Raw genomic sequence first — 22966 nt, 5'->3', positions numbered from 1 at the left:
GAAGGGTCCAAAAAAAAAGAGACTTCACTTAAAAGTAGGAAAGGGTCAGGGCAGGCAGCATCTGTCAGACAATGTTTTATTTCAACAGACATCCCTGGTTTTAAAAAAAAAAAAAAAAGATGGAGGGGTTCAACATTTCATCACACCCAACAGGGAGCAAAACTCCCATCCAAGAACTCAGAGCCCCTTCTGAGGCAACACTTGAGTCTTTGCTAGCTCCAAGACAGAAAGGAGCTGAATTTTCTAACTTTTGTTAAGAAAAATCTATCAAATATGTTCATTCTCGCAGAGGCGAGGGCTGGGTCCTCAAGGAAGGAGATCCTGGGCTTGGAACAGCTGGGGTCCCAGAGATGAAGCTGGGGTCCCGGCCAGCTGGGCAGCAGGAGATCCAGGGGGCAGTCAGGTCCAGAGCCCTAGAATCCATATTTGGCTTGGGTCTGCCGGCGGCTGAGCTTGTTCTCCGACCAGGTGTTCTTCAGTTCCAGCTCCCGCTCCTTAGCCTATACAAGGAAGAGGGCGCAGGGGAGAATCACACTAAGCTTCTGAGAAATATTTTTCTTTACCTCTGTGCACTTCCCAATTTAAAGTCTTTCTCCATCAAAACAATTATGTGGAAAAAGCAAATCCCTTGTAAGATTTAATTTTCCCTTATTCAAACAGAAGGGGAAGACCCTGAGAAAGCAAGGAAAAACCATCTCTTTGGGGAGCTAATAGGGTTTAAGCAGAATAAAGAGTCAAGAATCCTGGTCCTTCATCAGCTAGAATTAAAACTGACGTGCTCAAGTGGGAAATGGACAAATGAGAAATTGAATTTGGCATCTGAAAGAAAGACAACTGGCTACCTTGGATACCTAACTAGCCAAGTGGGAGAGGACAGCCTCGAAGACTTGGACAGGTCAAAACAGGACACCAACCAATAATAACTTAAGTCTGGAGCCACAGTTTGCTGTTGTGTTGAATACAATGTATATGGTACCCTAGAAATTCACACCACTTTAAAGTATAAATTGAAGCTGTGAAAAATTGACTGGAAGGAACTAGAATTAACGCTTTCTCCTTCTGACCGCGAAAACTCCTGGCTCTACATTGCATTCTGGGAAGGTACAAGCGCCACCCTAGAAAAGGGGCTCCTCAACCCAACTCCCACAAGCTAGCTGATACCTGCTCATTTCCCCTGGAATGGGGTGGGGTGCTAAGGGTTTGGGTTTTAAAAAAGACCCTACAGGGGAGCAGTGAGCAAAAAAAACATAATTAAAAAATAAAAATAAATTTAAAAAATTTCTGAAAGACCCTACCCTCAAATTCTTTCCCTACAAACAAGAAGACAGGGTAAGGGTACAAAGGAGTCCCTGAAAAGGAATGTGAAAATATGATAAGAACAACGAAAGCAAGTTTTGCCACTGAAATCACCAACCAGCATATACACTCCCCAGGGAAATGGCCAGAAAAGAGTCTTATTCCTGTCTGTACCCTTGACAGCATTTAATACAGTAGGTCTCAAAAAGATATTTAGTGATTCAGTGAATATTTGAAAGCTGCCAGGTCCTACCAAATAAATACCAAGACATATTCTAATTCCAGAAGCTATCCTGGGTTATCTGTAATTTTGAATTATTTGCACTGATGTTTCCTGCCACAGAAATGGAGAACATAAATAAAGCCAACTTCCTCACGAGGTGGATGTTTTGCTAAAAGTTGGTGAACCAATTTTTCCTTAAAGTTTTTTTTTAATTTTTAAAATTTATTTATTGGCTGCATGGGGTTTTCATTGTGGTGGGCGGGCTTCTCACTGCAGTGGCTTCTCTTGTTGCGGAGCGTGGGCTCTAGGCGCATGGGCTTCAGTAGTTGTGGCATGTGGGCTCAGTAGTTGTGGCTCGCGGGCTCTAGAGTGCAGGCTCAGTAGTTGTGGCGCACGGGCTTAGTTGCTCCGCGGCATGTGGGATCTTCCCAGACCAGGGCTCAAACCCGTGTCCCCTGCATTGGCAGGTGGATTCTTAACCACTGCACAACCAGGTAAGTCCTAAAGTTTTTTAAATTATCAGATAAACTTCCTATTTGAAAGAACCCTATGATAAACCATTTCACTCCCCTCTTACCTTTATGCTTTGAATATCTGAATTTTCACGTACAGAGTTTATTCCAAGCACCTGTACTTGAGTCTTATCTGAGGTGAGACTGATGCAGAGCAGGAGAATTCTGAAGGACACATCCCCACCTAGTGGCCGTATGGAGAACTGGGGAGGGTGCCTGCTGGAAGCTTCTTAGCCTAGATCTCAGCCTTCAAATCCCCAGGTTTACAGGGATCCTGCCCTAGGGCTCTCAGCCCTCTCACCTGATGAATCAGATACGTGATCTGGTGTTTCCGCCGCTGCTGGCCTGTTGGCTGCTCACCTTTCTTCTGCAAGGGAAGAAATCAATCATTAACCCACTGAAAAAAAAGTGGAAGTTTCTCATGTGCCCCAATGAGGCAAGGTTGGGCATTAAGAAACCAACTATACACAGCCCAAATCCTAGGGGGAAAAAGTCAACTTGGAGCTGTTTTTATGTCTGTATACTTACAGTTGTTTTTATTAAAGCCATTATGCAAAAATCCCAAGCTCAGACTACTTGCCTAAAATAGCCAGCTAACATCCCCATTATACTGGAAATCCTGTGGGGTCAGGACTGTCTACTACGTCTTTGGTAAGTAACCCCACACCGCCCCCAGCACCAAGCATGGTGTTCTGCCCACAGTGGGCACTTGATACCAGCTTTACTGCCTGCAGTCGGTCTAAAACAGCTGAAGTGCCAGGGTACAGGAGACCTTCCTCCCACCCTCCAGACCCTCTCACCACCCCCTCTGCCCATCTTCCCTGTAGGCCCTCTTCATCTCTGTCCACCTCTCCCCAGTGAGGCCAGATGTCTAGTCTATCTCCTACCTACTGCTTACCAAGCTCTCTCCCATCAATCACCTCTGGCTGAAACCCCACTCCCTCATTTTAGTAACTGCCAACAAACAACTTCCCTGGAATTAGATTTTCACCATCACCCTACCTCTCTCCAGTCTTCCAGCCTCCACCCGTAACTGCACTGAACACCTAACCAAACTTTGATGCAAATGATTTACTGTCAAAGTCTATATTGGTCTGGACTTCCATTCTGCGGTTTTTCTGTCCTCTGCCAGCCTTGTCTCAGACTAGAAGCTTCCTAATCAGCCCCACCCAACTCCCAAAACTCCTCTCTGGAGTCTCCTCAGCACTTATGTAATCAATCTGCACCATAATCATTTATACTCAAGTGTCCTTAAATCTCTTTTTCTCAACTACACTGTAAACCCCTCAAGGACAGGAACTGTATCTTTCTCTCCTTTTTTTTTCAATCTAGCTCCATACAATGAGATGATGGAGAAAAAAAAAACTTAGACCTTGGAAAATAGCAAACTCCAATTCCTTGATGCTATTTAATATCATTTAATATGACAGTTAAAGATGACAAACATAAAACATCCAGCTCCATTCCTGGCCCACAGTGAGCACTGACAACAGTAGCTATTACTATGTGATGATGCTTCTCGACCCACAGTTAGTAGAGCATGCTCTCCTAAGTGGTTTTTCCAGTAAACAATGATGGATCTATGCTGATCTAACCACAATCCTTTGCTCTGTCCTGTATGGCCGCCAACATTCAGTTAAAACAAATGGCTGGGGCTCAGATGGCCATCTGTGGCCACAGAACAAAGCAAAGAAAATGGATAGAGAAGGGAATAAAATGCCCAACCTTGGCCTTGCTGGTGCTCGGCTAGAATCCAGGGCTTCCCCACATTTCCCCCCCTGTGGCAGGCTCATAAATGTCCACATTTGCTGTACTCAGCTACTAGGTGAAGAGATGTTCATCATACTGACTGAAGAAAACTGGCAGCGAGAAGGTAGGAGTATGGTGTGGGAAATGTGAGGAATAAAGCATCTGAAAAGACTACAGCTGGCTACAATAAATAATGGAAAGAAAGGAGAGAGAAGGACATGTACACTCAGCACCTAGGACCCCAGGGCTTCTGAGGCTCTGTTGTGCCCACACCTCACAGATGTGCTGTGCCAGGTCCCAACTTAACAGGATGGAGAGAGGGATATGATTGCAGAGAGGGAAGAGCAGCTATGGATCCTGTCCAGCCAGGGAAGGAGCCACACATATCAGAGATCTTCCCAACTGCAGGTTAGGAAACTGTTTCAACCATCCAATGTCAGTAACCAGACTCCACCACCCAGATGGAGAGCAAAGTGCTGCAAAATTCTGAAAGGCGGGAGCTCTATCTGGGAGGCTTGGTGTACTCTCCAGTACCAAGGGGAACAGGTGTTTGCTAAAGGTGCTGGGACAGTAACAATGGGGTATGGGGCCAGATTTTGCTCTGGCCACCCACTAGACCTTTCCCACTTACTTTGCTGAATGATTTCATGGTTTTCTCTTCTGTCAATGACTTGGTCATCCACTGCTGGGCCCCACTGAGCTGGTCATCACCTTTGATCTCCACAAAGTTGATCTCCTCCCTCCCTCGGTTCCTTTTGCCCTGCAGCCGCTTAAACTGGAAAAGGGGAAAAAAATTCAGAAGTGGGGGGTCTGGGTAGGGGGTCAGGAGATGTCACCAAGGATCCAGAGTTTATGGAATGGTTTTGGGCCTCCCCAAGTCCACTGCACTCTTAATTCTCTCTATGCAGTATGTCCTTTCACCGTGCCACCTACCAAGTGGCCTTAAAGCCAAGTGAAAGGCTACTTCTCAGAAGTTCTCCTGGCCTCAGGGAAAGGAAGGCCAAAATGTATTCCCAAACATAAGTGAGTGCAGAGAATCACTGATATGAATTTGTATCCAAATTATTTATAAATTGTATCTGCCTAAAAGGACTGCATACTATTTTCAAATTAAGGGTACAAAAAAAAAAAATTTTAGGATTTCTCTTCTAAAAATTGGTTCTTTTAACATGTCTGTTCCTTTGCATTGGTTCAGTGTCACCAAATCAGCAGACCGCACACCAGACCAGACATTAGAGAAGGAGAACGTAGAGATGGGGAGAGAGGAAGCCTCAAAAAAAAGACCTGGCAAATTTTCTAGGAGACTGCTACTCTTTCCTCCTCCTCAAAAAAAAAAAAAAAAAAAAAAAAAAAATCACACCACAAGTCACCAGGAGATGTGCCTAGAAGGAGTGTGAGTAAAGGGGAATTAAATTCAACAACACTCAGAAACCTGCAATGAAACCCAGGTTGTGGTCTGATTAGCAAGGCCTCCTGGGGTCACTCTACCCATAAGAAGCTGACTTTTGCCACTGGATGAGCTCTCTGCTGCCTCCTAGGCTTAAAACAAAAAGGGCCTAACTACTGAACTTGTCAAGGAGGATATACACAGGGAGGTGGATGAACACAGTATTAACCACAGGCAGAAGTTTGCAAAGGGATGCACATCTTTCTGTGAAAAGGTGAGAAGAAAATTATTTTTATAAGAACTTACATGCAAAGAGGTAGAATCCCCTATTTCTCCAACCCACTCCTAATAGGCTGTGACCTCCCTACAGATGGAATACTTTATCTCCTGAACATGACCAGATGGCCACAAGACATGGGGTTTTCATCTTCCCTTGTGCTGAGTTGGGGAAAAGCTCAGCAGCAGGGAACACAGTGATGTGAAACACAGGGTTATTTACTGTGGCTGCTGTTCCCTCCCCAAATCCACTCTCCCTATCTCCGTTAGTGTGAATGAACCCAACATTTTGGCTAGGCATATTACCACCCAGAGAAAAGACTACATTTCCTTGCAACTAGATATGGCTATGTGACCAGGTTCTAGTCAGTAAGATAGAATGGGAGGTGTTCTTAGGAACTTTCAGGAAGTCTCCTAAAAGGGAAGGTGACTTTCTTTCTCCATTCTGCTGCCTGGTATGCAGTAATGATGGTAGCGGACTTATCTACATTCTTATTCTTATCACTAACTGTAAGAATAAAGGCCACAACCTAGGGATGGGCAAAGTAATGATCAGAAGGGGATGGATCCCTGACCACTTTGTGCAGCTGCCATACCAGCCTTCACCTACCTACCTCTAGCCTTCTTTTATGAAGAAAAAAGTTAACTTCCCTTACATAAGCCAGTATTACTTGAAGTTTCTCAATTACATGTTGCCAAACCTAATCCTAAATGAATGTAGTTTAAAAAAAAAAAGGAATTTCCTTTAGCTTCAGATTTGAAACCTGGTGTCCAGGGGTCAAAGATGGTCACTTGTGCTTTGTTAACTTACTGCTTCGTCATCGATGAAGGAGGCATCTGGGGCAATTTCCTGTGGGGGGACCAGAGTCGGGTCCTGTGCAGGATAGTAGCCACCACTGTAATAATCCTGCAGTCAAGGAGGGAAAGAAACACACCAGCTGAGGGCACAGTGGAGAGGGGACAAAGAAAACCCTCATCAAAGAGGCAGTGGTGACACCCACACCCACATTACAGACCCTCAAATGGACTGGTAAAAGCACAGATCCTAAGGACCTACCCTATAACTCAAGAACCAGACTTTCTTCTCATCTGCACCATCCAGATGGATATTTTTTAGGGAAGAGAGATAAGAAATAATGACACTCCCTCTGGCTTCAATTTATACCCTGCTCCCTTGGCTGCTTCCCAAGAGTGATTCCCACTCCTGACCTCTACTGTGCCTCAGCCCTGCTCCTCCTGCTCGTAAGACCCCAGTAAAAACCAGCGTGAGCAGAGGTGAGAGGGTGTGAGGCATGCCATTCCTGCTCCTCGTCCTATCTAGCACCCTGGACACAGGGGATAGCCTATAACCGGCAGGGAGGTTGCAGATCTCAGATAAAAATCAACCACTACAAGGGTGGTATAGAATTTACAAAGCTGGGAACAAACCAGGTTTGCATTACCAGATTTTTAGTTCAGGAATTGATGATTACCCCTTAGAGGTGAGCTGTCCAGATGTTGTTATGGATCCTAGAGGAAGAGGGGTGAAGGCAAGGGCAAGGGCCCTACTGTGGCCAAGTCAGGCAGCCACAGAGCTGAGAAACTGTTTCCTCCCTGCCTGCACTTTTTCCTAATTCTTCCACCTTTGCCCAGAACTCCAAGAAACGCTCCCCTAAAAACATTCATTTTATAGTGAGCTATATGAAAAATAAGGTTTAATTCTGACTAAAAATAATACATAAAAACCCAGAGTAATTAACTGTCATTGAAAGTTTGATAATAACATACATTTAAATTGCAGGGCCCCCTAGTGTATTTAAAGTGCTTTAATTTGCACAGATTACCTCAATAGTGTTTATAACTGCATACAGAATTCCAACTCATACTCATTTGCTGCATGTAAACTAGTGGTTTCTTAGATTTTTTTTTTTTTTTCCCGCTGAAGAGATCAAAACACTCATGTTCCTCCTTCCTTCTAACAACCTTGAGGGGAGATGCATTGTCCCTGATCAGCCTACAGGATACAACAAGGTTTAACGGCAAATAGTTTTCAAAGTCTTTGATCAGAACAGAGTCCCTTCAAAGCCCACTGCCTAGACTGTAGGTAATATTAACACTGACCATTCAGAGAATCACAGTGGCTGAAGAAGACTGAAGTCTTGAAACCATCGCATGCTGGCAGGAAAACTTCCTACAGCTGCCCGGCCACAGGACCAGCCAGAGGCCTCTGTTCCACCTCCACCACTGCTGTGAGTCCCCGAACTCCTGGGAGCCCTCTCCATCTCAGGAAGCTCTGACCACTGGAAAAGTCTTTCTTAAACCTATTTACAACCTGGTCTCTCATATATTCTCACTCTCTGAGGCCACACAGAACAATTTAAACAGCTCTTCCAAATAACATTTGAATAAAAAGTTATCATAACCATTTACTGAGCATTTGCTATGTTCCAGGCACCACGCTAAACCAATGTAATTCTACCTAGCAACCCTGAAGTTGCTAGTATTCTTCTCATTTTAGAGCTGAGAAATCTGAGACTCAGAGAAGCAGTTACGTAATAGACTCACATAGTTTGAGATTCAAACTCCAAACCACCCTCAAACCCCATTCTCTATCTCTGCCCAAACTATGGTCCTCCAGCATCTTCTTTCCAGGGAATTGCCTCAGTCCCTTCAACTTCCTGTGACTCAGTCGAGGCCTCTCACCATTCTCCTTATTCCCTTTTGCATTTGACTCTCTAGATTCCCTCCTGTCCTCCGTAGTCCCTCCTCTCCCTTGCAGTCCTCAGCACTCCCCACCTCCAGAACTCTTCATGGACTCACTGCTGTCTAGGAGTCTATGCCACAGTTCACTTTCCTCCTCACCCACATCTGCAGAAGCTACCTGGGATCTCTAAGACTAGAGACTGCTCCTCTTCCACTTTCTCCCTATACCTTTCATCAGCTCCTACAATGACATTTTGTTTTCAGAATAAAACGGGTCAATTATGTGTTTCGACCTATCAGACTTCAAGACTTAGCATAAAGGCAGTATGTTTTGAGGCCTGACAGGTACAGGAAAACCAAGACACCAGAAGATTCATAAATTCTGCCAAAGTGATGCCACAGAGCCCATATCACTGGCTCAAAGCTCTCCCTGACAGCCATACTCCAACATTCCCTGGCCTGCCCTCCATGCCTCTTACCCACCTGATAGTAAGCACCAGCGGCATTGGCATCGCCATACGTGGAAAACTGATTGTAGCTGTAGTCATCCCCAGGCTTAGGCATCCAAGGGGCCCCACTTGAGCCTGCTGCCATCTTGAACTCTAAGGGGGCATTGGCTGCATCGTCCTGGAAGGCCGGCTCTGGTTCCGTGCCTGGAGGCAACTCTTCAGGGACAGTGGGAATGGGGTAAGGGTATGGCTCAACTCCAGGCGGCTCGGCCTTCTCAGGGAGGGAGAAAAAGTTCTCAGGGGCTACTTCCTCATCACTATCGTCCTCTTCCTGCGTGATCTGCTTCGTCACCTGCAGGGCAGCACTCTTGGCAGCAGCCTTGATAGCAGAGGGCGATGGAGTGGTGGTTGTGGTGCCCACAACAGGGGCGAGAGAAGAGGGCTTGGTCTTAGAAGCTTGTCTGGAGGGCTTAGTGTCAGAGGAGCCATCCGAGGGTTTCCGGGAGAAGGCATGGGGCAGGAGCAACCTGTTAGTCTCTTTCACAGTCAGGTTTTTAGGTTGGGGAAGCAAGGCGGACAAACCAGTCCCCTCACTGGATCCCTGGTGAGCCCAGGTTTGGGTAAAGAGGGAAGAAAGATGACAAATGAGATGTTATGATACATACTACTGACATTAAGAACAAGCATTACAGATATGTGCTCTAGCCTAAAACCTTACCAGCCTTGTTTCCGTCTTACCTCGGCCCACTAACGTCATCCAAACTGGACTTGACTCCTCCTACCTCAGGCCATTCTGCTGTCCGCTTCTCCCAAGGTAAGATGTCATCCCTGTTTCCCTCATCCATCTCAACCCAGCTCCTCTTCCTTCTGCCACAAAGCCTTCCCTGACTCTGATTTTTTTGCAAATATGATAATACATTTGGCAAATACATCATCCTTCTTCCCAAAAAGCCCAGGGCTCTCTCCAGCTGATCACTGAACCTCTATGTCCTAAAGGTTCCTCTTAACATGGGATTACTCCCTGCTTCCTTTGGCTTGCCACTCAAAGTCAAGAGCAAGCCTATGTCCAAAAAAGACATTCATACATACCGCCAAAAGTTCCCTCCCCGACCCAAGAAAAGCCCTACAGATGGGATATATTCAGCTTGCTTACGCCAGAGTCATGCATTTAACTTATCAATTTGTAAGCTAATTGGCTCAGCCTATCCAGTGTTCCTCAGCCCAACCAGAGTTGCTATTATTCTTAAGAATCTCTGGGATTCTGCTTTGCATGTGCTACAGGACCAGCTTGGCCTAACTGCAGGGCTGAGGGAGGTGTCAGTCTGAAAAAGGAGAATGGAATAAGGTCATTGTGTCACCGTCCTGGAGTACCCATGTACTTCAGCTCTCTCAGCCAAGAAATGCCCAGAATGAGTAAAATAAGACTTCTGAGTCAAGCAGGCCAGGCAGAACTGCTCATCCAGAAAATGGGCTCTTCTCCCTGCTGTCTGTGTTCACAGATTTGGGTCATTTCAGCCTGGTAGACCCCAGAGGCTCAGGTTCATAAAAAGCAGACTGAGGTGGCAGGTGGAGCACATCCTCAGGCTACCTTCAAAGTGTCTGACTTCTCAGATACATCTGGGATCATGGCTACATCCCTTTGCAGTAGTGGGTCCATACTCTGCCTTAACAGCTCAGAGCTTCTCTATGCACTCATCTCTTCCTACCATTAGAAGACTGCTTTTTACTCCTGGGGTGCCTTCTGAGCCAGTGTCCTCTCATCTCTTTAGTTGCCAGTCCACGTCTTCCAGGAAGCCATTCTGATAACAGAGAACAACTGGCTTCATTCAGTCTCAGCAAGTCAGTATCTTCCATGATTCCTCCTCCATCACCCACTACAAACATGGACACAACATCACTCTCACTAGTTATCTTTCTAACTTTCACATGACTTTGTCCTTCTAACACCTCCCAGCCGTGGAAGTGATACCTTAACAGAGTCAGGGGAAGGAGCAACTTCAGCATCATATACCTAAATCATGAGACAGCAACCTTATAAAGGCAGAACTGTTTTTGTTTTGTTTTGTTTTTTTTGGCTGCGTTGAGTCTTCGTTGCTGCGCGCCGGCTTTCTCTAGTTGCAACAAACGGGGGCTACTCTTCGTTGTGGTGCACAGGTTTCTCATTGTGGTGGCTTCTCTTGTTGCGGAGCATGGGCTCTAGGCACGCAGGCCCCAGGAGTTGTGGCTCACAGGCCCTAGAGTGCAGGCTCAGTAGTTGTGGTGCACGGGCTTAGCTGCTCCGCGGCATGTGGGATCTTCCAGGACCAGGGATCGAACCCGTGTCCCCTGCACTGGCAGGCAGATTCTTAACCACTACGCCCCCAGGGAAGTCTCAAGGCAGAACTGCTTTTGCTCTTCCTGAGGCATATAATCAACATGAGGTCAGAGAGTGTATAAATCACCGACTGTGGAGCTGAACACGAAGAAACTTCTAGGAGCCAGAATAAAGGCACAGGGACAAAGGGAAACAGGAAACAGCAGCGAGATCATCTCCTGACACTGTCTGGTTAAGGACTTCTGGTCTTGATGACAGAGCAGCAGCCAAATGCAGCAGATAAGAGCTTGGACTCTACAGTCAGACTGCCTCAGTCTGAACCCCAGCTCTGTCCTCACTAGTTGTCTGACCTTGGGCAAGTTCCTTAAGCTCTCGTTTTCCTTGTATATAACATAGGGATGATAATAACGCTATGACTTCGGCACTATTAGGAGGATTAAATCAGTAAACACTGGTATAGCACTTAGTGCCTGGTAAGTGCTATTTAAGTGTTTCTTTTCCAGGTTAAAAATGAGACAGGGAGAAGATGGATAATTTTAAAGTTCAGATGTTCCATAACAACATTTTGACCAATCCGTTTATTCTACCGTTCCTAAATAATCCTTTTACCTGAAATGTAATGAATCAAATTGAGTTCCAATTCATCTCCCTACCACGCCTGTCCTCCAGGAGAGACGCCAGTGTGCTGAAGCCAGGGAACAGGGAGGAGAGGGTAGAGAAGCACGAGGTCTGATGTTATCAGGAAAACAAAACTACAACCAAACAGGCAGTCGTCCAATACTTGCATTTGCTCTAAGCCTGACCTGGAAATTTCCCGTCTTTCAGGAAGCAATATGGGAAGAGAAGAAATGGCTTCTATTATGTCACAATGCTTACCTGAAGGACAGTTTTCTTCTTTGTGGGTTCATCTTCCTCGGAATCTGACTAAGAGAAAAAGAAACAGAATAAGGCCTCACTGTTTAAGGACAGTGGAGAAGCACTCACATTAAATGAAGGACATTAAATAAAGGACTGGACAACAGGGGCCATCATCCTCTCCGAGCCCGTCCTCTGTATGAGAGGTGCACCCCCCAGAACCAGCCAAACAAGCAGAGCTTCCTTCCTGCTCTCAAACAGCTTCAGAGAACAAGGTATGTGTTGACCACGCCTGGTCACTCATTCCCATACCTCCAGACCTGTTGCACAGCCTTCTTAGCATCCATTTCTAGTCCTTTAAATTAAGACTACTTCCTCCCATTCAGTCTTTGGTGGAAAGAAAAAGCTACACCCATTCTTCTTCCTATAAATCTGTCCACTGGAAGATGAATGGGATTTGGCTCACAATCTCACCCAATCACAGTTTCACTTCTAAAACCACTTATATAGACTACATAACCACAGGGCTGGGGAACTCCGGTGGGATTAAGTGGTATGTTAACTACTCTTCTATGAGGTATTAAAGGTCAAAGCCATTGGAGAAATCCATTCCAAGTATGATCTATTGTCTGCCAGACAGAGTTGTTTGTGCCCAGGAAGAAGGTGAGCAAATGATGACTGTGAGAATTTGAAGCAAGAAGGGAACTCATCTGTGTTACCCCTCTGACTCATCAGGATTGTTTCTAATACAAGCTCTCACACTAAAAATGTCTAAACATTTAGCTCAATACCAGTTCCTCAGCATCTCCAACTATCAGAAAGATGCAAAGCATATGAAGAGCAAGCTTTCACATTTTATTTTAAAAAATTAATATCCAAACTGAGAACCTTAAAAGTTTTCCATTTGTTCTTAGAACCTTGGTTTAGGGAATCTGTAAATAAAGGTGATTAGGCAAGAATCTAAGATCCTATTCATCTCCAAGATTCTAAAGAACTCAAATCCTCTGCCTGTCTTTCTCAACTGACCCTCATATCTCACAAGTTCCTTTTGGGGTTTTTTAGGGGTTTTTTTGTTTTGTTTTTTTCTATTTTATTTTTATTTATTTATTTTTTTGGCCACACCACATGGCATGCGGGATCTTAGTTCCCCCACCAGGGATCAAACCTATACCCTCTGCAGAGGAAGTGCAGTCTTAACCACTGGACCGCCAGTGAAGTATACAGGTTCCTTTTTGGATTTGTGTGCTACAAGGACTTTTTGATCATCATTACTCAGAACCTACTGTATGCAAGACACTGTGCCAGGTACCATAGACAGAGCTTCCCAACTGGTGTCTTACGGCTGGGTTATAGGTACTATGATGATACTGATCCACTCAGCCCACAGGGCATCAGGCAGGGCTTGGAGCAGGTAGAGTCCTGGCCCACTGGTTTCCAGAGGCACAGCCTGTACCACTTCCCCCACTGTAATTCAAAGATTTTCTTGTGTGCCATGAAATGAAAAAGTCCCTGCCCTCAAGAAACTTACAGTCCAGTTAAGAAGAATGACAAGGACCCAAATAACTGTAATAAAGGCAGTAAAAAGATAAGGGCATCAAGTGGGTTCCAACATCCCCTCAGAGAATTGGCTGATCCTCCATTTGTGCTTTCTTTCACGTAAGTCCCCCACCTTATTACTCCCTCTCCCCTACCTGAATCACTGACACCTCTCACTCTCCTGTCAGTCTGCACTCTGTACTTCCTCACTCAAAACTCCTACAGTCTTTCTGAAGAAGCTCACCTTGCTCTTTTTCACTCTGTGTCCCTAAGTTATTCATTTGTCTGGGGTGGCACCATGCTAACAATGATTCATTTGTGCTTGCTCTGTAAATGTTACATTTTTCACATGCGTATTCTTCCCTTTACTCTGACAGCCAAGGCTCTGTCTTACAGTTCAATATTACCTCACAGTAGTCAGCACAAAATGATTTTAATTACTAACTGCTGCCAATTGTAGTATTAAAAAAACCTGTTAAGAGAAATCTGTCTTGGACTTCCCTGGTGGCACAGTGATTAAGAATCTGCCTGCCAATGCAAGGGACATGGGTTCGAGCCCTGGTCCAGGAAGATCCCACATGCCGCAGAGCAACTAAACTCGTGCACCACAACTACTGAGCCTGTGCTCTACAGCCCACAAGCCACAACTACTGAGCCCGTGTGCCACAACTACTGAAGCTCATGCACCTAGAGACTGTGCTCCCCAACAAAGAGAAGCCAGCGCAATGAGAAGCCCATGCACTGCAACAAAGAGTAGCCCCTGCTCACTGCAACAAGAGAAAGCCCGTGTGCAGCAATGAAGACCCAACACAGCCAAAGATAAATAAACAAAATAAATAAGTATATATTTTTTAAAAAAAGAGAAATCTGTCTTAGTATTTAAATATGGGGGTAAGAGAAAGGGCAGTAAAGGACAGGACAGTCATTTGCTGAGTAGCTACTATGTGTCAGGCAATTTATTCACAAGTTTTTATTCAATCCTGAATAAAATTTCAAGGTAGGCATTATTACCTCAACTTTACAGGTAAGGAAAATAAGGCTCAGAGAGGTTAAATAATTGCTAGTACGTGGCAGAACCAGGACCTGAATCAGTTTAGGCTCCCATGCTTTTGCAGCGACACCTGTCATGCTTTTGCAGCTGAGCTGTGCGTGTCTAGACCTGAGATCCACACTGATCAGATCCCACTAGATCCCACATGATACAGCCGAGAGCACAAGGCACAACATCAGAAATACAGGTTTGAATCTCAGCTTTGCCACTCATTGGCTGGGAGGATCCCCAAAGAGCCATTTAACCCCCCAAGCCTCAGTTAGCAATAATACTTATCCATGTCACAACATTGTTCTAAAGACTGCATGAGCTACTATCCATGAAAATGTATATAAACTAAAATTCTTAACAGAGTTCAAGGATTACTATTCTCTCTGGTTTGTCAAGATGTCAAACACAACTGAAGAATAAGGCTTAAGCCCCAAACACCCAAGCATTTCTGACCTTTTCTCTCTGTTCCAAACTCCCACTGCCTCAGGGGCTACTGACCATTTCCCTCGTCTTCTGACCGTGCAGACTTTTCTCCTTTCCAGCAGACTACACAGAGCCCTACCTCACTATGGGGTATACAAGGTTTTCATGAAGTCCCCAGGCAAGTTTAAACTTTAACATCTAAGGCAATATGTCCAATGGAAACAATCTGAAAATAAAATTTTATCAATACGTTTATAAAATTGTACAAGCATATTTTTATTTTTCAGATCCTGTGACAAACAGAAAGTGGCTACTTTGAAAGTGTAGGCAAACTGTCCCACAGCTAATAGAATTGAAGGCCAGATCAGCTGTGGGAAGAAAATTCAATTTTTCCTTAAATGTCAGATTGTTTCCATTACACTGTCAACCTAAGTTTAAAAGCATGCACGCGCACACACACACACACACACACACACACACACACACACACACACTGTACAAAGACTTTAGGAACACCTTATTAATTCTGGATTTAGAGAACTGCTATGGCTACTCACAATCATGCTTCTTTGAACATTTTGTACTAACCTACAAATCATCTCAAGATGGGCACAAAATATGACAGACTCCCTAAAACAGAACACTAAGACCCTCAAAAAAAATGTGCTGAGCCCCTAAACACTTAAGTCATGACTATTCATCTTTGAAGGAGGGGTAAAAATAAATCTTTACCTCTTAAAGCTGACAAACAGGACTCCGAGACATTCAGTAATCTACCCAGGGCCACAGAGGAAGTCCAGGGCCACTGGGAGAGTGAGGAAATAGAATGAGAACCACCTCTTGCCCCCCGAACTAACTTTAGCCAACTAAAGAGGTTGGAACACAGAATTCACTGGTTCACTATGAAAAGAGGTCTAGATGCCACTCAAAATACTTATGGGCATGTGGGGGCCTGAATGAAAACTAACAGGAAGCAAAAGGAAAGCTCAGCAAGGAATTATCCAAATATCTCAAACAAAAAAATAAACTTTGGTTCAGAGTACCAAAAAGGAGGAGATAAATAAGCCAAAAGCTAAGAGATGTGCCATATATCCTCCAGTCACAGGGTAGGGGTTGGAGTGGGGGGGGATACAGCTGTCTTGGAGCATTTAAAAGAAAAATTAATTCAGCTATCAGGAACCACCTAGAAGCAATGGGCTTAGCCTAAATACAGTATTTGACTAAGACACAAGAACTTCCTTGATGGTGAGAGGTACATGAGTATACTGGTTTTTTTTCTCTTATCATGGTAAAACATATATAACACAAAATTTAACATTTTAACCATTTATAAATGTATAATTCAGTGGCAGTAAGTACATTCACAATATTGTATAACCATCACCACTATTTCCAGAACTTTTTCATCATCCCAAATAGAAACTCTGTACCTACTGAACAATAATTCCCTATTGCCCAGCCCCCAGTAACCTCTACTCTACTTTCTATCTCTGGATTTGCCTACTCTAGGTACCTCATATAAATGGAATCATACAATAGGTGTCCTTCTGTGTCTAGCTTATTTTACTTAGCATGATTTTTTTTTTGCGTTACGCAGTCCTCTCACTGTTGTGGCCTCTCCCATTACGGAGCACAGGCTCCGGACACAAAGGCTCAGCGGCCATGGCTCATGGGCCCAGCCACTCCACAGCATGTGGGATCCTCCCAGACCGGGGCATGAACCCGTGTCCCCTGCATCGGCAGGCGGACTCTCAACCACTGCGCCACCAGGGAAGCCCTCATTCCTTTTTAAGGCTGAATAATATTCCATTGCATGTATATACCACACTTTTGTTTATCCATTCATCTGTTGATAAGTTGGGCTGTTGCGCTGTTGCCACCTTTTGGCTACTGGCTACTGTGAGTAGTGCTGCTGTGAACACTGGAATACAAGTATCTGTGTGAGTCTGTTTTCAATTCTTTTCACCTAGAAGTGAAATTGCTGGATCATATGGTAATTCTAATTAACTTTTTGAGGACCTGCCGAACTGTTTTCCACAGGAGTATATTAAATGGAGGCTGTGGAGTCAATTCCTAGAGAATGCTAAAGACCAGCAAATGGTGATCTGAGTGGGTCTGTTTCATTAGACCCAGAAAGAAGGGTGATGCTAGAGATACGGGAGGACCCAGGGCTGGAAGAGTATGCTGGGCCAGAACAGGCATTCCCGGGTTTTAGAGACACAAACCGGTTATGTCTCTTAAGAAGAAAGTATTGTATTTCTTCTTGGCCTCATTAGAGCCTGAGCCTCAATGGCCACCACTGTCCTCTCTGTTCCAGCTGCCAAGAGTGACAAGACACACACACCCAGAGACTGCTGAGCAAGAACGGAAACAGACATTTTCCATTAAGCCAGGCCCAGTGGGATCTGCTAATCTATCAGAGCCTCATTCCCCGTGGCAGCCTCCCTCTTATCTCTCCAGGCTCTGGTTCTGACAGACTCCCTCTCCAAAAAAGCAATCACTAGTTGCCAGGGCCAGGAGCCAAGAAGAAAATCAGGGCCCAAGCACAGACTCCCCTACCCCCAGGCTCCAAACTCTAATCACTTCTACACTCCTCTCTGCTATTATCCCAATTAGCTAGATTCATCAACTTCTTTACCCTTTGGTCTCAAATATGTTCTTACATCTGCCCTTCAGTTAGGACATCATTTTCTCTCCCACTTTTGCACTGCTCATCGTATCACTTTCATAGTTCTGGGTGCTCAAGGTTCTCCTATCTTTTTGGTAGGCACTATGATAAAAAGGAACAGAACACACCTGGGTACAAATACGACTTCTGCTACTCCCAAACTGTGTGGTTTTAGCTCTGTTCTCCAAATTCCTATCTCCTCACCTGTAAACTAGGGATAACACTTAGCTTACAGAGTCGCTTAAGTGCCCAGCACAGTGTCAGACACTATGCAAGTGCCCCACAGGTGTTAGTGCCCTCCTCCTTCCCTTTCTATCTAGAGCTAAATCTTAGCTAAATCCACCGCAGTCAACTCTTATATTACTTGGTTAACAGAAATGAGCAAAATTAGTGAACTTGCAATCTCACAGCTTCAAATCTTCCACTACCTGGGTAAACAATCTAAAAGGATGGGTAATACTAATCCAGATAACCCTAAAATTTCTATTTGTGTTGTAATGCACATTATATGACAGAAAACTCTTACAGCAAACTTATTCCTCTAATTTTGTTTTTTTGGTATCCTAATTTTAGAAGTCTGCATCCCCTAAGCCCGCAAAATCAACAATAAACCACCGTTCAGAAAAAGAACAGTAAGAAGGGAAAAGGAAAAGATGCTTCTCCATTTTATGGATCATTCATAATTCCTCACATAAGTAAAAAGCTGACTGAATTTGATTTTGCAGTGCACCTGGAGAGAGAGATGTGGTACTACCCTGTCCCCTGACTGCAGCTGGTTGATGAGCTTACCCAAACCAATCATATTCTCTCCCCTGGAAAACCAGAACTGGGACTAAGACTGTAGGTCAATCTGAGCCAATCACTAAAAGGAAGGAACTAAAAACCAAGGAGGTATGGGTGGCCATCTTTCACCTGCAACAAAAGTTAAGAAGTGTGTCTGCAGACAAAGAAGAATGAATCAAATGTGCAAAGAGAAGCTGTGTGGGTCTCCAACAGATCTCCAATTCCTGATTCCAGGCCCTTTCCAAGGTACCTCAGTATATTTATGACGCATTTCCATTTAAGCCAGCTGGGAGCAGTTTCTGATACTTGTAACCAATTAAATCTAATCCCCAATCTGCTCAGCCTCTGTATTCCCTAAATAAATGGCCCACTACACTCCCAGCTGCCTGAGCCAAAAGGCAAGGGGTCATCCTTGAATCCTCTCCTTCACCCATGACATCCAATCAATTCCCTAGTCTTAAAACGTCTACCTCAGAAAAAGACCTGGAGCCTCCAGCTCTCTCCATTCCCCGCTACTCCCTCATCCAGGCCGCCATTTTCACACTCTCTCTGCCAGTCTTGCTCCCTCCAGATCTTTCAGCACCCTGTGATGAGAGAATTCTTGCTCAGACTTCAAGGGCTCTTCAATACCCTAGAAGTATGTACAAAGGCCTTGGCATGGTATCCAAGGCCCATTATCATCTAGCCTCAGCCTCTTTCTCTCTAGCTTCATCTCTCATCACTGCCCCACCTACCCATGTTCTCCAGCCATGGTGCCTGACGAAAGGTTCCCCCAAAGCATTTTCATTCTCTCACCTCTGGGTTGTTGTACATTCTGTTCCCCTGCCTGATGTTCTCCTCTCCATCGCCCCTTTCTTTGGCTACCTTCTGCTCATCTGTCTTATCTCTGAAGTTTCGACATCGACTCCTCCTGGAAGCCTCCCCAACCTGTGAACTAGATTAGTGCCCCAAAGGAGTGCTCCCATGGCACCAGCTCTATCATGGTTCTTCTCTGACTTGACCTAAAATCTATTTCCTTGTCTGTCTCCCCACCATTGACCATAAACTCCTTTTGTGACAGGATCTATCATGTTCACTACTGTACTCTTAGCTCCTGGCACAGAGAAGCAGCTCAATACTGAACGAACAAATGAATGAATGAAAATTCAGAGTTACTTACTTCTACTTCAGCACCAAACCCTAAAGGGAAATTATTTAAGGAAACCTAATTCATTCACTCAAATGTTTACTGAGAGCCCAATAAGCACAAGACACAGAGCTTGGAACCACAGGGCCTTAGAACCACAACTATTTCAAAGGCAAAGGTCACCCTCACCTAATCATCTTGGAACTCTCTTAAGCTACACTTCCCAGAAACTATATGTTCAGAAAACAAAAATACTAACTTAAACAGAACAAAAATCGGAAAATGGATCAGCTAAGGGCTAGGATTTGGCTTTATTTTAATTATCCACATCAGAATTCACCTCAGGAATTTAGTGAATTATACTTACAAAGGAGGGATAGTTAGAAGTCCTCAGAGTTTTTCTGCCACTTCAGTCAGCCTAAATGGAAGATTCTACAGCCTCTACCAGCAACTTTTCTTAATGCTACCTTTGCAGACCTAAAAATGCGCCTTTCCACCGTCACTGTGGAGGGTGGAGGAAGGCAGGCTTAAAGTGCCATCTTCCACCATATATCACAATTAGGCTGCAAGAAAAGTTGCTGGGAAAATTGTGAAAAGAAAACACCCCAAACAACAAACCTATTTTCCTCTATCCTATTCAGGGACTTTCCTTTGTTCCAGGTTAAATCAAGACCAAACTAAGTTTCAGTGGAGCAATACAAGGCTTTTTGGGAACCTAAACTTAGAAATGACAAACTCAGGCGAGAAAGAAGGGGGAAATGATATGGAAAAAAGTTTGGAACAAGGTAGTAAAGGAGATTCTGGAAACTCCTTCTATAAACAATCCAGGGCTTCCCTGGTGGTGCAGTGGTTGAGAGTCCATCTGCCGATGCAGGGGATGCGGGTTCGTGCCCCGGTCCGGGAAGATCCCACATGCCGTGGAGCGGCTGGGCCCGTGAGCCATGGCCGCTGAGCCTGCACGTCTGGTGCCTGTGCTCTGCAACGGGAGAGGCCACAGCAGTGAGAGGCCCGCGTACCGCAAAAAAAAAAAAAAAAAAATCCATATTCATTTGAGTTCATTCACTCAAAATATTTAGGTAGTACTCAGCTTGTGCCAGGCACTGTTTTAACCACCAGGGATATAGCAGCAAATAAAATAAACAATAAGCCTACCTTCATGGAGCTTGTATACTAGAAAAAGGAAAAAGGCAAATAAAATTATGTTAGACGGTGGTAAAGTATTTTAGATGGTGGTGCTACAGAGAAAAATAAAAGAAGTGGGATGGGGAGGAGCGTGTGACAGGAAGTTGCAATTTAAATAGGTCGGCTAGGAAGTCCTCACCGAGAACTTGTCTTTTAGGCCAAGATTTGAAAGAGGTGAGGGAAAGAACATTAGGACTTCGGGGGGCGGGGGAGAAGAGAAATAGCCTCCAGGCAGAGTCGGAAGTCTGAAGAAAAGAAAGGGCAAGAATCAGCTTCTTCTCTAAGAGGGTTACCAAAGGTGAGCCAGGGACTGACCCAATTAACCTTTTAGAAGAGAGAGAATGAAAAGAATTCCAAATAACTCTAAAGTATTACCTGCCACCTAGGCTGTCTCCTTTATCCCCCAAAGCGCTCACTCCAGAAAAGGCCTTCAATTTTTCTGATACAACATTCAGAAAACGACAAGAGCTTGGTTGCCTCTCTAGGACCCAAATGTCCTAATTCACCTAGGCTTGAGAAATACCTAAACCGTGAAACTGAGGCACAGGCCTGGAGTTCAGATAATCCCTTAATCTTCACTCTGCCCTTTGCCAGGTAAGATCATGCATACTGGACACCTGTTTCTCATCTGTAAAAATGAGAATGTTATCTCCCAGAGTTCTGTAACAATTGAAGGAAAGGGCCAGTGCCCGGCAAATGATCTGTACTCAACAAATACTCAATTTCTTCCCTAACTCCCCTCAAAAACAGAATCCAGGATTCCTATCCTTTTCGTTCCGAACCCTGATGCTTTTAAGTTCAGAGGCAAAGGAAAAGGTTAGTCCTGAATGTTCAGCAAGGGCTCAGGAATCCTGTCTCCTGTTACCTCAGATGCCAGATTTTATGCTGTTGTCAGTATAAGACAGAGAGAGGAAAAAACAAAACAAAACCAAAAAAATGGCCTGCGGTGAAGATGCAACAAGGCGGAGTGGAACCAAGTGTCCCTAAGCCTGGGCCTGTCAGTGCCAGGTGATGGTATATGGCCCTTCTGCAGGCGAATCCAGCTTGAAGAAACCCGCATGGACAAACACCCTAACTCCCCAAAGCTGACAAACTTCAGCGCAATTCATCGCACTGTACCAGGAATCCAGCGGTCCGGAATAAACGGATGCATTTACAGGAGGGAGTCTCGGAATCTCCACAAGTCCCTCCTACAGCTGAGCCCATGCCCAAACCCAATGGACAGTTTGAGGGTGCCCTCCTCAGATACTCACATCCCCCTTATGCAGCTCTGGCGCCGCAATCTTCACCGGCTCTGTCCTCTTCTTTGGCTTGGGAAGCCCCAGGGGGGGCCCGGCCCCTCCGATAGGGGGAGGCAGACTGAGGCCAGGGCCTCTGGGCGAGGGCAGCCCCAATCCCAGCCCCTCCCCAATTCCCGCCGCTTCAGCCGGGCTCACGCCTGGAGGTGGGGGGAAGCCTCCCAGACCGAAGGGCAAGGAGGGAGGAGGCTGGAGCCGGGGGTCTCCGGTGGGTGTGGGCAGCAACAACGGCGGGGGAAAGGCTGGGGACAGCATCTGGGGGGACGGAGGCAGCAAGGCCGGACCCTTGGGCGCGGGAAGAGAAGCGAACAAGCCTCCTAAAGTGGGCCCAGGTGTAGGGGCCGCCGCCTCCTCCTCCTCCTCCGGCTCCGGCTCAGCCTCATCCGGCTCACTCTCATCGCTGCTGGCGTAAGCAACCAGCGACATGGCGCCTCCCGCCTTTGGGGCGCCCTTGCCGGCAGACGAGGCCTACTTGACACCGGGGATGTCCGGAGGCCTAGTGAGCCCCGCCAGTTAGCGGGGCGGTGAACCAAAAAGCCCGCCTTCTCCGTACTCTAGGGGTAGCCCCGGTAGAGGCCCATGCCCACAGTTGATTTCCACCGAATAAGCCTTCCCTCTCCACTTAAGCTCCCAGTCCCGGGCAACTACACACAGCTAATGGCCGCCGAGTCACTCCACCTCCTCCTCGTCTCACCAATATACGAACTACAGCTCCCAGAAAACACTTTGACCACAGCACCATTCTCTGCCGCAGGGAGCTCAGCGCAAAGCACGGCGGGAGTTGGTGTCCGAGGAAGGATTAACGGGTGCGGAGAAAGACAGGAGGTAAACCCGCCTCTGACACGAGGACTCCTGGAATGAGTAGTTTTTTTGGTCTCCTGACAATTCCTAGGTAACTACGAGCCCCATCGGTCACCGCGGTAGTCACGGAGACGGATAGGAGAGCATTTCGGTACTTGAAGTTCCCTAAAACAGCTGCCTGGGCGCTAAGGTTTATGGGAGACGTAGTGCTCTTAGAAACTGCAAGCGAGGTCGGGAATGAGAGGGAGTCTGGGAAGGTGACGGATTGAGGGAACATAGCTTAAAGGAAAAGAGGTTTGTAAATGAACTGATGAAGCTTCCGAGGCCACTGAAACCCCGAGTTGGAATAAAACACCCCAAGAAG

General features: G+C 45.6%; 1 protein-coding gene across 1 annotated transcript; it reads right to left on the bottom strand.

Annotated features, from left to right (window-relative positions):
* Positions 1–62: 62 nt before the first annotated feature.
* On the bottom strand, positions 63–22697 carry PRCC (proline rich mitotic checkpoint control factor). The gene is made up of 7 exons (XM_059051452.2): positions 21757–22697; positions 11765–11812; positions 8609–9175; positions 6255–6350; positions 4412–4555; positions 2333–2398; positions 63–500 (listed from the first exon to the last, which is right to left on the bottom strand). The coding sequence occupies exons 1-7, from the start codon at positions 22225–22227 to the stop codon at positions 414–416; spliced, it is 1479 nt and encodes a 492-aa protein (XP_058907435.1). The 5' UTR covers positions 22228–22697; the 3' UTR covers positions 63–413.
* Positions 22698–22966: the final 269 nt, after the last annotated feature.

This window comes from Kogia breviceps, chromosome 1 (assembly GCF_026419965.1).
Source record: "Kogia breviceps isolate mKogBre1 chromosome 1, mKogBre1 haplotype 1, whole genome shotgun sequence".
Classification (NCBI taxonomy): domain Eukaryota; kingdom Metazoa; phylum Chordata; class Mammalia; order Artiodactyla; family Physeteridae; genus Kogia; species Kogia breviceps.
This window is presented reverse-complemented; position numbering and strand designations above follow the sequence as displayed.

Coding starts and splice junctions, on each gene's coding strand:
- PRCC (XM_059051452.2), bottom strand. CDS start 22,227: ATGTCGCTGGTTGCTTACGCCAGCAGCGATGAGAGTGAGCCGGATGAG. Junction 11,813..21,756: donor CAGAGCTGCATAAGGGGGAT/GTGAGTATCTGA, acceptor TTTTTCTCTTAG/TCAGATTCCGAGGAAGATGA. Junction 501..2,332: donor TCACGTATCTGATTCATCAG/GTGAGAGGGCTG, acceptor TTCCTTGTATAG/GCTAAGGAGCGGGAGCTGGA.